This window comes from Poecilia formosa, unplaced genomic scaffold (assembly GCF_000485575.1).
Source record: "Poecilia formosa unplaced genomic scaffold, Poecilia_formosa-5.1.2 Scaffold182, whole genome shotgun sequence".
In the NCBI taxonomy this organism is placed as follows: Eukaryota; Metazoa; Chordata; class Actinopteri; order Cyprinodontiformes; family Poeciliidae; genus Poecilia; species Poecilia formosa.
The window spans coordinates 1,336,414-1,349,844 of NW_006800121.1; the positions used below are offsets into that span (position 1 = coordinate 1,336,414).

A 13,431-nucleotide genomic window follows, 5' to 3' on the forward strand; every position below is an offset into this window, starting at 1 on the left:
TATTGATTTCACAAAAACAACAACAAAAAAAATCTTTATCATAAAAAGAATAGTGGGACATAAAGATACACAGAGATAAGAGGTAAATAACCAAAATTTTCTGATTTTCAGTTTTATCCCTCAAACATATTTCTCCAATCAATGATCCCTGAATAAATAAGTGCTTTCAGGTCACACCAACAACAACATTCTTCAGTGAGAAAATGATTAGCAATGGAAGACTTAGGTGCCATCAGTAAGGCATTGACAGGTGATGTCAAAAGAAGCAGAAAAGCTGCAAGATGCTTTACAAAAATTTATTCTAGTTCCCAGCCTGATACAACTTAGAAAGTTGGAGATCTCCAAGCAGCCTAAGGGGAGCTAGGCACATAAAAATTAAAAACACAAAAGACACCAATGTTTGAAGTTAGCAATGCTAACTCTTAACTTAGGATTCTAACAAGGGTTTGTCAACTCAATGGAGTTGGCAAACACAAAGAGAAATCAGAATTGGCCAAAAGTAAAAACCAAAACAAAAAGCAACAACAACAACAACAAAAAAAACAAGATTGAACTATTATTTTTACTTATTCAGACATGACTAAGGATACTGTTAAAAAAATAAGGTTAAAAAACCTCATTGAAATCTACTAAAATTCTATCTAAGTGGTTTAGTTTCTTTAAAAAGCACTGAAACCAGGCAGCCTCATTTTCTAGTGCAAACAAACCATGAAACATGAACATGAGCAGATAGCAACACACCGGCTATGGACACAAACTGCTTTGAAGACTCAAATAAACCTCTGACAGTTTCACAGCAGCCAATGGAGAGCATAGATTAAACCATGGTTGGTTTAGCTGTGGTTTAATTGATTGGGAAGTAATAATAATAATCATAAAAAAAATCCCAATTAAATTTTTTTTCTTGATCTACTGGGTTCTCGTGAAAGCAAAACGTCTAATAATTTTCTACAACTACTGCTTTATTACAACTTGATAAGAAAAAATGTATAAATATCCTTTAATATTTATGTGCTTATCAATATTAAAATGCATTTAACTGCATTTGTTTTACATAATTTACAAGGAAAAGCCTAAAACAAACATCTCCTATAAACACGTTAAGCAGGATTGTATTGTAGCTGCAGCCAAACGCACACTGAGCATGCTGTCTGACAAAAACCACACACTAGTATCTGTGTGTGTGTTGCACCTGCTAGCTGACAATGTTCTGGTAAACCGCTCACAGTCTCAGCCACTGCTGAGAAATTAATGGAGGTCAGGGAGCATGCCCTGCGCAGAGAGACACACGTAAGAACACCCCAAACCAAAACAGACGCTTATAAAGAGAGCACACAGTGCAGGTAGAACATCAGCGGCTACATATTGGCGTGAACTAAAAAACAGTCGATCTCGTGTTTGGGGGGGGGAAAAAAAAAACTACATGCTGCTAAACGTATGCAAATACTGACATTATGTATCTAACTGGTGCACTTGCAAGAAAACACATCTACAAAAGCAATAGAGAGAGGAAAAACACACTGCTTCCAGGAAAGAGATCTGGGTTAGGTGAGCCAGCCCTGTCAGTGTTCCACCATGTGACCTAATTTCCTGCCACATCACAGACAAACAGGAAGTGCCATTTTACCACCTGCAAAGAAACGCGGCTCATTCCTGATCTGCCTCCTTTTCATCTACCAGAAATCAAACAACAGATATCTGATGAGGCGGAAATAATTAACATCCACATCTCACGCCGATTAAAAAGAATTAAAATAAAATAAAATGTACTTTCTATGCTGCTTTCTTCGAGCGTGCTTTGAAACCGCCTGCTTCTCCTTGCTAAACCGCCCTGAAATAGCACAGGTGTTCAAGCAAATGAAGGTAGAAAGGAAAGAAAATCTGATAGCAAGCTAAGTGGAAGTAGATTCAATTATTGCTACTAAAAATCAGCAACTAACATGAATGATTGGATAGAAAATGTGATTGGATGTGACGTAAACTTGAGCTTTTTTTTTTTTTTTTTTTAACAAGTCCGAAACCATTTCCACAGTTCAGAAATGTGAACCCTTGTTTGGGGATGGCTCTCTCCTATTGTGGTCTACCAGAACTGTGAAGGCATTATGCCTGATGTCACATTCACTGAAAAGGTAGGCAGCTTCTTACAACAGCGGCAGACTGAGCACACAGAAATACACACGGAGCACAGAGAATAACCACAAGGGTTCTGAGAAACGCTCACTACTGCTGCACACCCGCCCCCCTGCTACAAACAGATGGTCAAAATTAGGAGGGGAGGGAGGAGCACAGGGGGAAGAGAAACTAAAAATCAAGAAGAGAGAGAGAGAAAAAAAGAGGGGCCTGGGTGGTTTAGAAAACGAGAGGTGAAGGGAATAAGACGGGGAACAGAGGGGGATCCTGAGGGTAAAAAGAAGAGAGGCGAAATGACTAACAGGCAGACAGGAGCTGTCACTTTATCACAAATCCCAAAAAGTCGGACAGAAAAAAAAATGGCAACAAGTAAAAAAAAAAAAAAAAAAGATAAAAATCATTAGCATTTTGTTGTGTTGATGTGGGTGACCAATGGGAGAAAACCCAATGACCCTGCGATCTCATAACCACCTACATGCACTTCTGGAACCCTGTGTGTGTGTGTGTGTGTGTGTGTGTGTGTGTGGTTGTGTGTGTAGGCGTACATTTCTTGCTTGAGCCAATGGGTTTGCTTCACTTGCTAGTTTACGTTTGTCACTTTGTGCACTGCTTAGTGAGTCAGGTTCTGGTTTTTGGCTATTTTAAACTTTGGGAGCCTAGTTTGCATTTATGTTGTGTTTATATGACATAGAATCTGCTACACACTAGGGACTTTTCGGCGTGGATGTGTTGTGTGTGTGCGTGTGTGTGTACGTATAGAATACCGTGTTTTTGTGTGTGCTGTGAACATCTGGCTGGCAACTGAAAACAGAGAGGTCTCCATTGAGAATAACATCTGCAAGGGCGTTGACCAGGGGCTGATAGTGGATGATTAGAAACACCTGGAAGAAAGATAAAAAGAAAACCACAACATTTATAAAACATTAGAAAAAAGGCTATGCAAGAGTATCTTCAGAAAATGTGTTGCAAAAGGCTATGCAAGTTTGTTGTGTTGAAGTGTTGCATAGCCTTTTGCAACACATTCTCTGAATTTGAGGGAATTTTGATTTTTTTAAATGAACAGAAAAGGAAGTGTTTTTTATTTTGAAATAAAAAGTATTTTATAAGAAAAACATCCCCACCACATGATGCTGTTACTACATTTTATGTTAGGCCAGGATGTCAAACCAACGTCCTCCATGGCCGGTCGGTGTCCTTCGGCATTTGAACACACCTGAATTAATTAATTAGATCAAACACTAGACTTTATTGAACTTGCTCGGTGGCTGAGGGTCTAATTAATGCCTTGGATTCAGCTATGACGGAGCAGGGATGAGCTAAAGGCTGCAGGGATTTTTGAAGCCATCAGTGACTAGATTTTGAGAGCCATTAGGGGATGTGTAATTTGAGCTTTTTGATAAATATTTACTTGTTTATTTTGCCTGAAAACAGTCCACAGAGATTCACTGCAGATCAGTCTGAGACAGCTTTGATTTGATTTTTATGTACATACATCCCTCTGTGCTCTGAACGTTGTACCACATGAGAATGAGATTTCTGACAATACTATCTTTACGTCCTGGACCGAAAGACAGAGTACAAGTTGAGTCTCAAATATCTGTTTTTGCAATTTAACTGTAACTCAAGTCCAGAGCTGAGACTGGCCGCCCGTTCTGTGATATCTATTGTAGCTTACTTGAGACAGCAGGTAGAGCGACACCTGGGGATTAATCTTCCGCTCTTCAGACTGGGAACACAAGAAGAATATCATTAGGTTACACAATAAGATTGAATATGAGAAAAATCCTGATAATGGTTTGGAAACATCTGCATGCTCAAATAAAACTCCCTCTGTAAACCTTTAAACATGACTACATCGGTGACTCAATTTTTTTTAAATGTCAAACTATAATTGTATATATGTTAAAAAAAAAGCATTGCTGTGTCAGATATTCCTATCTTGACAGCACTACTCTAGATTCGATCACATTCAAGTGTCTATGACTAAGTCACTTTATGTAAGATGTCTGTTTCATACTGCAGTATTATTTATGGTGAAGAAATTTAAATCATGTGTAGGTAGATTTTAATCTGTTAGTATAATCTCTAAAAACAAGTGGAACGGCTTTTTAACAAAGCATTTATACCAATTCTCCTAAACGTAAAGTTAATAAACACAATAAAATGCTTGAAACAGCCGCAAGTAAAACACAATCTGACCCTGTGGAGGTAAGAGTATCTGGGTTTCAAAGTGTCTGTGACGGTGAACATACCGTCTCTGGACTGACCAAAGAGTAGACATAGAGGGGCAGGAAGAGGCGATTGAGGAGGTGGTCGGTCAGCACGTCGTTGAGGAATTCACAGTTGATGATGAGGATGTCGTTCAGGTAGTGCAGGTGGTCCAGGTGCTCCGCTACCAGGTCACTTAACTTCCCTCTGTTCTTATGCCTGCAACACAACAGGAAGAAACAGACATCAGCTAAACTAAGAATTAACTCTTAATCTGATTTTTAAAAAATAAATACTAATTACAAAGCAAATCTAACTGTGCATGCGCCACATACATAATGCCAAAGCAAATGCTGTTTCTCCAATGAGGAGTAGGAATAAACCTTATAATCCTGAGACAACAATGCCCCCTAGAGGCTACAAAAGAGAGGGAGACGCTTACTCTTCATCTGTCTGCACACACTTGTCCAGTTCGATGACATGGCTGCCGATAAACCAGACCAAGTTACTGAAATATGGAACTGCTGTCTTATCTCGGATGTAGTGCAGCATGTGCTGGTTGTCCACTGGAGAGCGTGGGAGCAAAGAAGGACAGTTAGTACCAAAGATGCTCGAGGACTTCATTCATACACACAAAACACTTATCTATAGAACAGTGTCTGAGCCCTGAATTGAAAATACCCACAATTGAAGCTGGATGTGATTATGAATGCAATACAAATATTAAGATTAATTAAAGCATTCCCATAAATTAACAGCAATGGAACTAAGAATAATTTTTTTTTTTTGTATGACTGGGGTCAGCCATATTCACTACTGCTTTGTTAGGATACACTTTGTATTTTGTTCTATCGCAGTAAAACAGAATTCCCACAAAATAAGCAAGTGATGTAAAATATAAACTAGCATAAAATTACACAAAGTGTTTAAAAATTCAGGTTTATACCTCAAAAAAAAAAAATAAAAAAAAATAAATAAATAAAATAAAATAAAAGTACCACCAGGATCTTTTTTGGAGTATCTGTAGAATAAAGTAACGAGAGCACTGCCCCTCCCCCACCTACTGCTGTATCTGCTGGTCAGCTGGCTGAATGAAAGTTTTGACACATTTTCCTCACCAACAATGTATACAAAAATCAGCTGAATGAAAATATTTTCATTTGTGAAAAAATATGGCCAAGTTTTGAAAAGGAGTGCCACCCATAAATACAGATGCCGAGTCACGAGCGGCATGCATGTTGGACTACCTGAGCAGATAGCTTAACTAATTAGCAAGCCAATATCTACTTCTTATAGTCTACAAAGAGCAGAACGATAAAAAAATTTGCAAAACGATGAGTTTTGCAAATTTTTCTTGAATTTGGCAAATATTTGTTCTATAATTTTGCTCAAGTCTATGAATCAAAATAATACAGAACTAACAAAAAACTTGCTATTTTAGCATAATATTTTATTTGCTTTGAATTAAATCAATAATAACCTATAATAATTAAAAAAAAATCTTTGTAACACTGGTACTACAATTTGTGGTATTTACACTTCATAATAAATCTCACACCAGCCCATTCCTACAGCTAACTAAATTAACTAAATGCCACTTTGACAGTGAACCCTCCCACAAACCTAACATTAGCCATAACCGGGCTAAATTTAAATTTATCTGTACGTGTTAGCCATCGTCATTATTTTTAAGAGTTTATTGGATGACACCATGTTCATGAAGACAACACTGTGCATCCCAGGTACAAAACCTCGTATGCCTCGACAGTTTATGGAACGAGAAAACGTCACTTTCCCCTTGGCCGACTGGAGTAACTCTGAAAAATTAAACATTAACGTTTTATAAAGTTCTCTGAACCATCTGAAATCCAAATGGGAAAATATTTTTTAAAGCTCCAATATCCACCACCCTTAAGATAAGCGACCCTCTAGAATATTTCAGGTTTTTGAGAAAATTAGGCCAAGAAGAACAATTAAAGTGGCATGCAGGGTTTTCTGCATGTATGCAGGTGAGTGAAACATGAATAATGATTTCTAGGCAAATCTACCCACTTATTAGAAACAAATACACCATTAAGAAGAAGCAGGACTTGGTAAGAGCACCTAGAGCCGATTTAGCTGTAAAAAAAAGAAAAAGGATATTCCATGTACAGATTTCCACTAAGAACAAGTTTCATTTTTAATGTAGAACTGCTCTGTGTTTGCAGCAGAGTAGGATTAACTGTGCTAAATCAGCTCAGGTAGGTGCTGGTACCCAGTTCTAAAATAAGACTGAATGAATGGAACCAACTTACATGACACTGCAGTTAGGCAGATGGGACGCGTAGAAGAAAGAGGAGGAGGGGAAGAGACAAGGAGAGGAAGAGCAGGAGTGATTGGAGAGGGGGGGAAACAGACACAGGGTTAATGTGAGTATAGGGGCGGCTGTGGACGGGTGGAGGCAGGGAAGTGATCCCACAGTCATTCTGACAAACTGCAAACAACGCCATACTTGGAAAAGGAGTATTGATTTTTAATAACAGCTGTTAAACCTTCTTTTGTTTTTTTTACTGACATTTCACCAATAAAACCTCAGTCTGATCAGCTAGAGTGCCACCATGTTCCACCTCTCATTACAACAAACTTCAATGTATTTTATTGGGTGTTTATGCGAGACAAATGTAAAGTGGAGCTTCACTGTGGAGTAAATGAAATAGTCTGGACTCTGACTTACCTGACTATTCAAAAACACAAATGATTTGATTTAAATAGCTTCCCTGTAATTCTGGCTGTATGTTACCAATTGCTGTCCTGCAGGACAGTAAACTCAAAGTCTCCAGAACATCCCCCCCTCCCCCCAGCCTCTAAACAGAGTTTCTTCAGGCTTGTCCTGCATCTACTTTGACCAACTTTCCCGGCCTTGCTGAAGAAAAGTATTCCCTCAGTATGAAGCTGCCACTGTTGTGTTTAAACATTGCAGACCAAATGCTCAGACTAATGAAATGTATTTTCTGCCACTCTACAGCTTTTTCATAGGTGGCTTGTGTCAAACTGTTTGTTATAATTGGCCTTCTTCTTGTCACAGCTCCCTAAAAGGCAAAAGGAGTAAACAATTGTCTTCCTGTGAAAGTCTTCTCCTACATGAGTTCTACAGATTTAATTGCACACAGATTGGCTTTGCTTAAGAATTGGGCAACTTCTGATGGTAATTGGGGGCAGAACACTTTATTTAGGAGTTTCATAGTGAAGTTGGGGACTACAATCACATGCCACACTTTTCAGATTTTGAAAAGCATGCATCGTTCCATTCGACGCATGTGTTCGTCCATCACATAAACTTCTAATAAATTGCATTTTGTGCTGTTGTAACGAGGTTGGTGACAAACTTGTTTTTCCAGGTGGTCAGTTGTTGCAGTGCGTGGACAAGGAATCAACAGGAAGCGTCAATTATTTACAGTTAACTACAGCACAAAGACATAATTGTCTTCATTCTTATTTTGTCCATTTACAGAGAAGGGTGAGGCCAAGAATTTTATGGCGTCTCTTTGACTTGCTAGACTTGGTGTCACCAACTCTTGGCATGATGACATGTCAACCAAAAATACTGCAGCGGAGTTGTTGCAAAATATTGATTCTTCCACTTGAGAGATTCCTTGTCATATCATAGCTTTTAACCAGACAAGCAATAAATTCAACAGACTACAAAGTTACATGAAATATGACTTCCGATAATCTGAAGGAAGAGAGCGAGCTGCTCGGACTAAGTGTTGAAAGTTTCAGAATCAAAATGTCATGGATGATGCGAGAAGAAAAAGTGGCAGGGTACAAAGTGTCACATCCAACAAACGTATCCCATGACAGTAATTCAAACAAACTTCATCTGGAGTAAACAGGAAGCTGAGCATGACAGGAAAAGGTTTTGGCCTTCAGAATGATAAACAGCAGGCCAGTCCCCTGAGGAGCTCAGAGAAACACAAAGTTGAAGGATGTCACATTGCAGGAAGTTCCTGGAAAGCTCTTGAGCAAAGCTGATGCTGAGCTGCACGGTGTCCATTTAAATAACCTGCAGTGCAATGTCCAGCATTTCATCAGATTCACAGAAGCAGAGAAGTTGTTGTTTTTTCTTTCTCAGAACTAACAAGTAGGTCATGGAAGCAATGGTTTTGATTGCCAAATGATTAGAAAATTACAATTTAACAAAAAAATAAATAAAATAAGCCAACTTTTCTAGTAAAAAAAAAAACCCAGCAGAGCGCACACACGTTAATGCCACCTGCTACTCATGCTCATGCACAGGAAGAAACGGCAGAAAGGAGGAGGCAGCACAGAGGAAAGGCTGTCGGCTGTCCCAGAATCCTCTGCGTTTGAGGACATGTCTGACTGTGTGTTGGCATGCATGAAGCCCGGCACTCACCTTTGTAGACGTTGAGTGTGATGGTGCGAACTGCGATGCGAACCATGCTTTCTGGGTGGTTGAAAAACTTAATGGCTTCGGTGTACAGGGCAAAGTCATTAGTGTGCTGTGTGTGGGAGACAGAGAGGAGGCGCCGGTGAGCAAAGCTTCACACACCCGCGCTCAGGCTGTACATGACAGCAGAGAGATTAAGAAGGCAGCTGGGCAAAAATGCTGACCTCTCTTGTATTTGATTGAGACTATTAAGAGAAGAAGTTTAGCTCTGTGACTGATGTAACTAGGAACGTATTCTAGAAAGGTTGTTAGAAATTCAGACAATACTTTCAACAGAAAGGCAAGTGGATAAATTAAAGTGAAACTGATCTAAAGTTGTCTGGTGTTTAAGGCGTTAGATGAACTCAAACACTATTTCATGACTTAAATTAAGGACACACACTTAATCTTACTTCCTCTATAATGTTTTTATACTCTATAAGCATAGTATTGACTCTTAATGCCATCTCTCTGTGTCCGTGCCTGCTCCTCCACTCTCCTGCTCCTCACTTCCTGAGGCCTCTGTGCAACTAGAGCAGAAACTTCAGCAGTCACTCAGAGGCTTCAGCAAATGAGGCAAACTGATCCTGAAACCAAACCAGCAGCTTGTAATCTAGCTGCAAAAACCTAACTCATTTATCTGACTCAAGCTGAAAAGAGCTGTCCAATGGCGCCACCTGGAGGTGGAGAAAAAGAAAACTCAAAACACGACTGTGCTGTAATTCATCTCACCACGGCAGGAAAAGGCAAAATTATAAAACAGCAGCAAGGTATAAACGTATAAAACCTTAACTTTCTGTAATCATATTTTATGCATTTTTAAAGAACTCATTTTACTGTGGTTGTGAATGATACAAAGTAAACCAAAAAGCAACATAAAAAGTACAAAGAAATGTAGAAAAAGAAATAATACAAAGTAGCTTTCACTAACGTGACAAAAGCTTCAAAATGGTTTTGGTTTCAGGAGCACGGCTACCATCGACAGTACACCAACAACTTCCCCCAGTGTACACAAATAGAAAGGTACTGTGGAAAAGGTGACATCACCACTAACAGTTCAGGTGTTGAGATTATGTTTTCGAGTTAACATCCATTACTGCACATATAGGCAAATTAGAAGCAAATTTACTAAATATGTTCTGGAGAAAGATTTGTCTTAAAGGAAAGAAAATGGGCTTGTTGTTGAGTTCTTGTTACATTTGAAAAATGTGTCTTTACAATAAATTTATTGCAGTTTAGAGATGGTAAAATAAGCATTCATCAAAGCTACTAGTATAAAACTACTGCAATAACTAATAGAGTTCTGTTATTTTCTCCCTCATTAAAATCCTCTTCAAACTCCCTTTCTTCTTGACTCTAATGCAAACGGCATGTCAGAAACGGCTGCCTCTCAGCAAAACGTTTCACTATTCTGTCCATCTTCGTATCCTCGCATGCACCCACCCCAGTGAGGCCTCACCTCGTTGTAGAAGAAGTGCACAGTGTGGTTGTTCAGCTTGAGCGACAGAGTCTTGAGGAAGGAAATATAGTAAGCCATTATCTCTTCATCTGAAAAGTCGAACTTGTGGACGATGATGGAGTTGACGTGGTTGTTCGACAACAGATAGTCTGTGCACGGAAGAGAACTTAAAATCAATTAAATAAATACATTAAGAGCTAACAGTTGCACAACCAGGAGTTTCTCTTTACAAGCCTAAAAACCACCGAACCTACCCGCAAAGATCAACAGGCCTACAGCTCATACTCTGTTGCTTAGCAAGAGACCTGCAGTAGCGACGCAAGTGTCATGTATCTAGTGTTGGTACTTACACAGTGAAGTCTCATGGCTGATGTTTTCAAACAGTATGTTGAGGGTCTGAAGAAGCTGGACACAGACGTAGCGACCAGACTTCTGACGCAGGATGTTCAAGAAGAAGACAAACATGTTCTTCTCCAAGAAAAAGCTGCTCACATAGATGAGAGAAGAGAAGCAAAGTAACTCGTGTTTCTGACTACAAGTTGTCAGTCAAAAGAATAAGACGGTCGTAGCATTCTGGCAGCTCCACTAAAGTGGACCCGTTTGGGCATAAAGACCATTGTTACATTTGGAGGGAAAAAAAAAGGCTTCGCTTTGGCAAACAAAGTAACATATTTCCCTCCTTACTGTGGTGTTTAGCAAACAGAATAACCAAAATTATTTCTAAGTAACTTAAAGACGTCTTTGTTGTGTGTGTAAACTTCTGCTTTCAACTACATAACCTTGCGACAACCTAAGTTGCTCTTTAGGCTGTCCTTGTCTGAAAGCCTGTTCTTGTTAACACAAGTTTTCGGTGCAGCAACATCAGCTGCCATGAAATCACTGACGTAATTCACAAGTCGGGTTTTTAAAAAGGTTGAGGTTAGACTTTTTTTCCTTGAACTCTATCATAATGGCTCTGTTTGGATTAGAAAGGCTCAAATTTACACATTTTCCCCCCCCCCCAACGTCTGAAGTTAAGAAGCGCCACAAAAGACCTTCAAAACAATGCTATTCAGCAAAATGATTCATCACTGAATATTCAACAGAGATAAAAAAAAAAACTAATAAGGGCTTCATTGTCTGGGACTTACTCAAACACAGAGCTGTCATTCTGATCTCCCCATATGAGGATCTCTGTGATGGAGCGGATGGTCTCGACGAGCAGGTTTCGGTTGTGATCCGTTACGGTCGTGTTTTTGGTGAGAATATGGTACATGTATCTGACAGAGAGATGTGAACAAATCACAGAAGCAAAGAATAAATACGCTTTTAAGTCCTGTCGGTGATATTTCAGCAGAAACGCACCAAAGTAAACAGAGTTTGGCGCTACACTAAAGCAACACTGTCCCTCCCTCACCTGTTGCTGTGCATAACCAGCCGGTTAGAGTTTGCAGTCACTTAAAAACAACAACAACAACAAATTTGACCAGTACTGGTCAACAAAAATACATACAGTAATGGATATGGGTAGTCACCATATCACTATCTATAGTGCTACTATTAAGATAACACTGTTAATAAAGTACAGTTAATAAGGTAAAAAAACAACTTGAACATTGCTACTAAACGTAGTCTATATTTCTGCTTCAAGTCTCAATACAGAGTCTGGTGCTAGATAAACATAACTTTAATGATCAATATTTTGATCACACAATATTAATTTAACAGCAGCTGGATAATGTGAAACGTTTAATAATTTATAAGAGATTTGAATATACTACATGTTTTTTGGTAAACACCGCTATCTTCTCAGGGTACAATGCTCCATAAAATAGAAAAGCACAGTCTGTCAGGAATGCTGAGACACCTATGAGAAAAATGACTAATAAATCATTTTAACATACAGTTCCTTTACCGGAAGGAGGTGAATTTGTCCATTAGATATTATGCTTCAGTAAAACGTAATATTTATGGCCTCCAACGAAACCCTAACAACACTCATATTAAACTCCCGGTTGCGTCCAACCTCAATCAACATCCAGTCTTCCTCCTAATTTGAGGCACCTGTTGAAAAAACTGATGTGAAGTTTAGCACACCTGTTCAGAACACACTGGTAACCCCAGTAATTTGCTGCACTCTCCTGCCAGGTCAATCTGTTCCGTGGACTGATTCTCAAGATCACCTGTTCGGACGTCATAGGTCTGCAGATGCATGTTTTGCTACAGTCTAAAATTTTGTTAAACTGGTTTATTGACTACAACCACAAGCATCAGATAAGGTTAACGGCATGCTAGCTAGCATTTTATTTTACAATTTTATTACACGAACGATAAAGCAGTCACAGCTAGCTTTACTGTTATCCAACTCGATACAGAACTGTTAACGGTACCTCTATTACTCAAACAGCTGATGAATAAAGCAATATTAACGTTATTTCAAAGCTGTGACTCTGAGCTAGCGTTAGCCTACGTTACGTTATCTACTCACTTCAAATGGTCCAAGGAGTGGATGTTTTTCGTTTTACTCTGTCCTCCAACCCAACTCCGTGACCGGCCGAACATGGTTGCGGTTTTTAATAGAGCTCCTGTCCTGGAAGTTACGCCAATTTGCGAATGTTAGGGACTGCGTTTACCCATAGCACCCACTTTCCCCTGTACCGATACCTCCTTAGCAAACAGAGGGAGATGGGCGGAGAAGGCAGCGCCGAGGGGAGCGCTGCGTAAAAGGTTTACAATGTGGGGTATTCTGGGAGTTGGTGTTCTCATCGACGAATCAGGGCGTCTGTCATATTGTGCGTGGCAGGTCGCCTTGGAAACCAATTAAAATATGGCTGAAATGCGAGCAAAATATAAAAGTTTACGTTCATTTTTGTATACAACAAAAGTGAAAATAAAAAATAAAAGTGTGCCTGAATTTACTTAAAAATTTAAAAAGAATGAGGATAAGAACATCAATAGTATACTAGTGTACCAACAATTCTAATAATTTTTAAAATGTAAATTATTCTAAAATTTTCCCTATTTTTGTATTGAAGTACAAAAGCACGATTTCTCTCATAAATTAAACAGTTCAGCCAAACTTGTGTTGGTTTCCGAGGCGAACTCGCCACTCCCAATACGGCGGACTCGTTCACGTGTCGTTTCTACGGGCCAATGCGGTGTCTCTCTGGAAGGAACTACAAGTCCTCCTGTTGGTAGTGACGCTTATTTCACGCGACGATTTTTCTTC

General features: G+C 39.2%; 1 protein-coding gene across 11 annotated transcripts in view; it reads right to left on the bottom strand.

Moving 5' to 3' along the window:
* clec16a (C-type lectin domain containing 16A) overlaps positions 1–13,067 on the bottom strand; it is a 37,818-nt gene extending 24,751 nt beyond the window's left edge. For 8 of the 11 annotated variants that reach the window (XM_007565767.2, XM_007565766.2, XM_016678372.1 and 5 more), the window contains exons 1-10: positions 12,691–13,067; positions 11,354–11,482; positions 10,574–10,707; positions 10,224–10,372; positions 8,732–8,837; positions 6,633–6,638; positions 4,781–4,904; positions 4,383–4,557; positions 3,806–3,856; positions 2,895–3,011 (exon numbers count right to left, since the gene is read on the bottom strand). In XM_007565767.2, coding sequence (XP_007565829.1) covers positions 2,895–3,011; positions 3,806–3,856; positions 4,383–4,557; positions 4,781–4,904; positions 6,633–6,638; positions 8,732–8,837; positions 10,224–10,372; positions 10,574–10,707; positions 11,354–11,482; positions 12,691–12,764 — 1,065 coding nt within the window. In that variant the 5' untranslated portion in view covers positions 12,765–13,067. The remainder of the gene's footprint in view (positions 1–2,894; positions 3,012–3,805; positions 3,857–4,382; positions 4,558–4,780; positions 4,905–6,632; positions 6,639–8,731; positions 8,838–10,223; positions 10,373–10,573; positions 10,708–11,353; positions 11,483–12,690) is intronic. The other 3 variants (XM_016678371.1, XM_016678370.1, XM_016678373.1) reach the window with 3 other exon arrangements.
* Between the last annotated feature and the right edge of the window lie 364 nt (positions 13,068–13,431).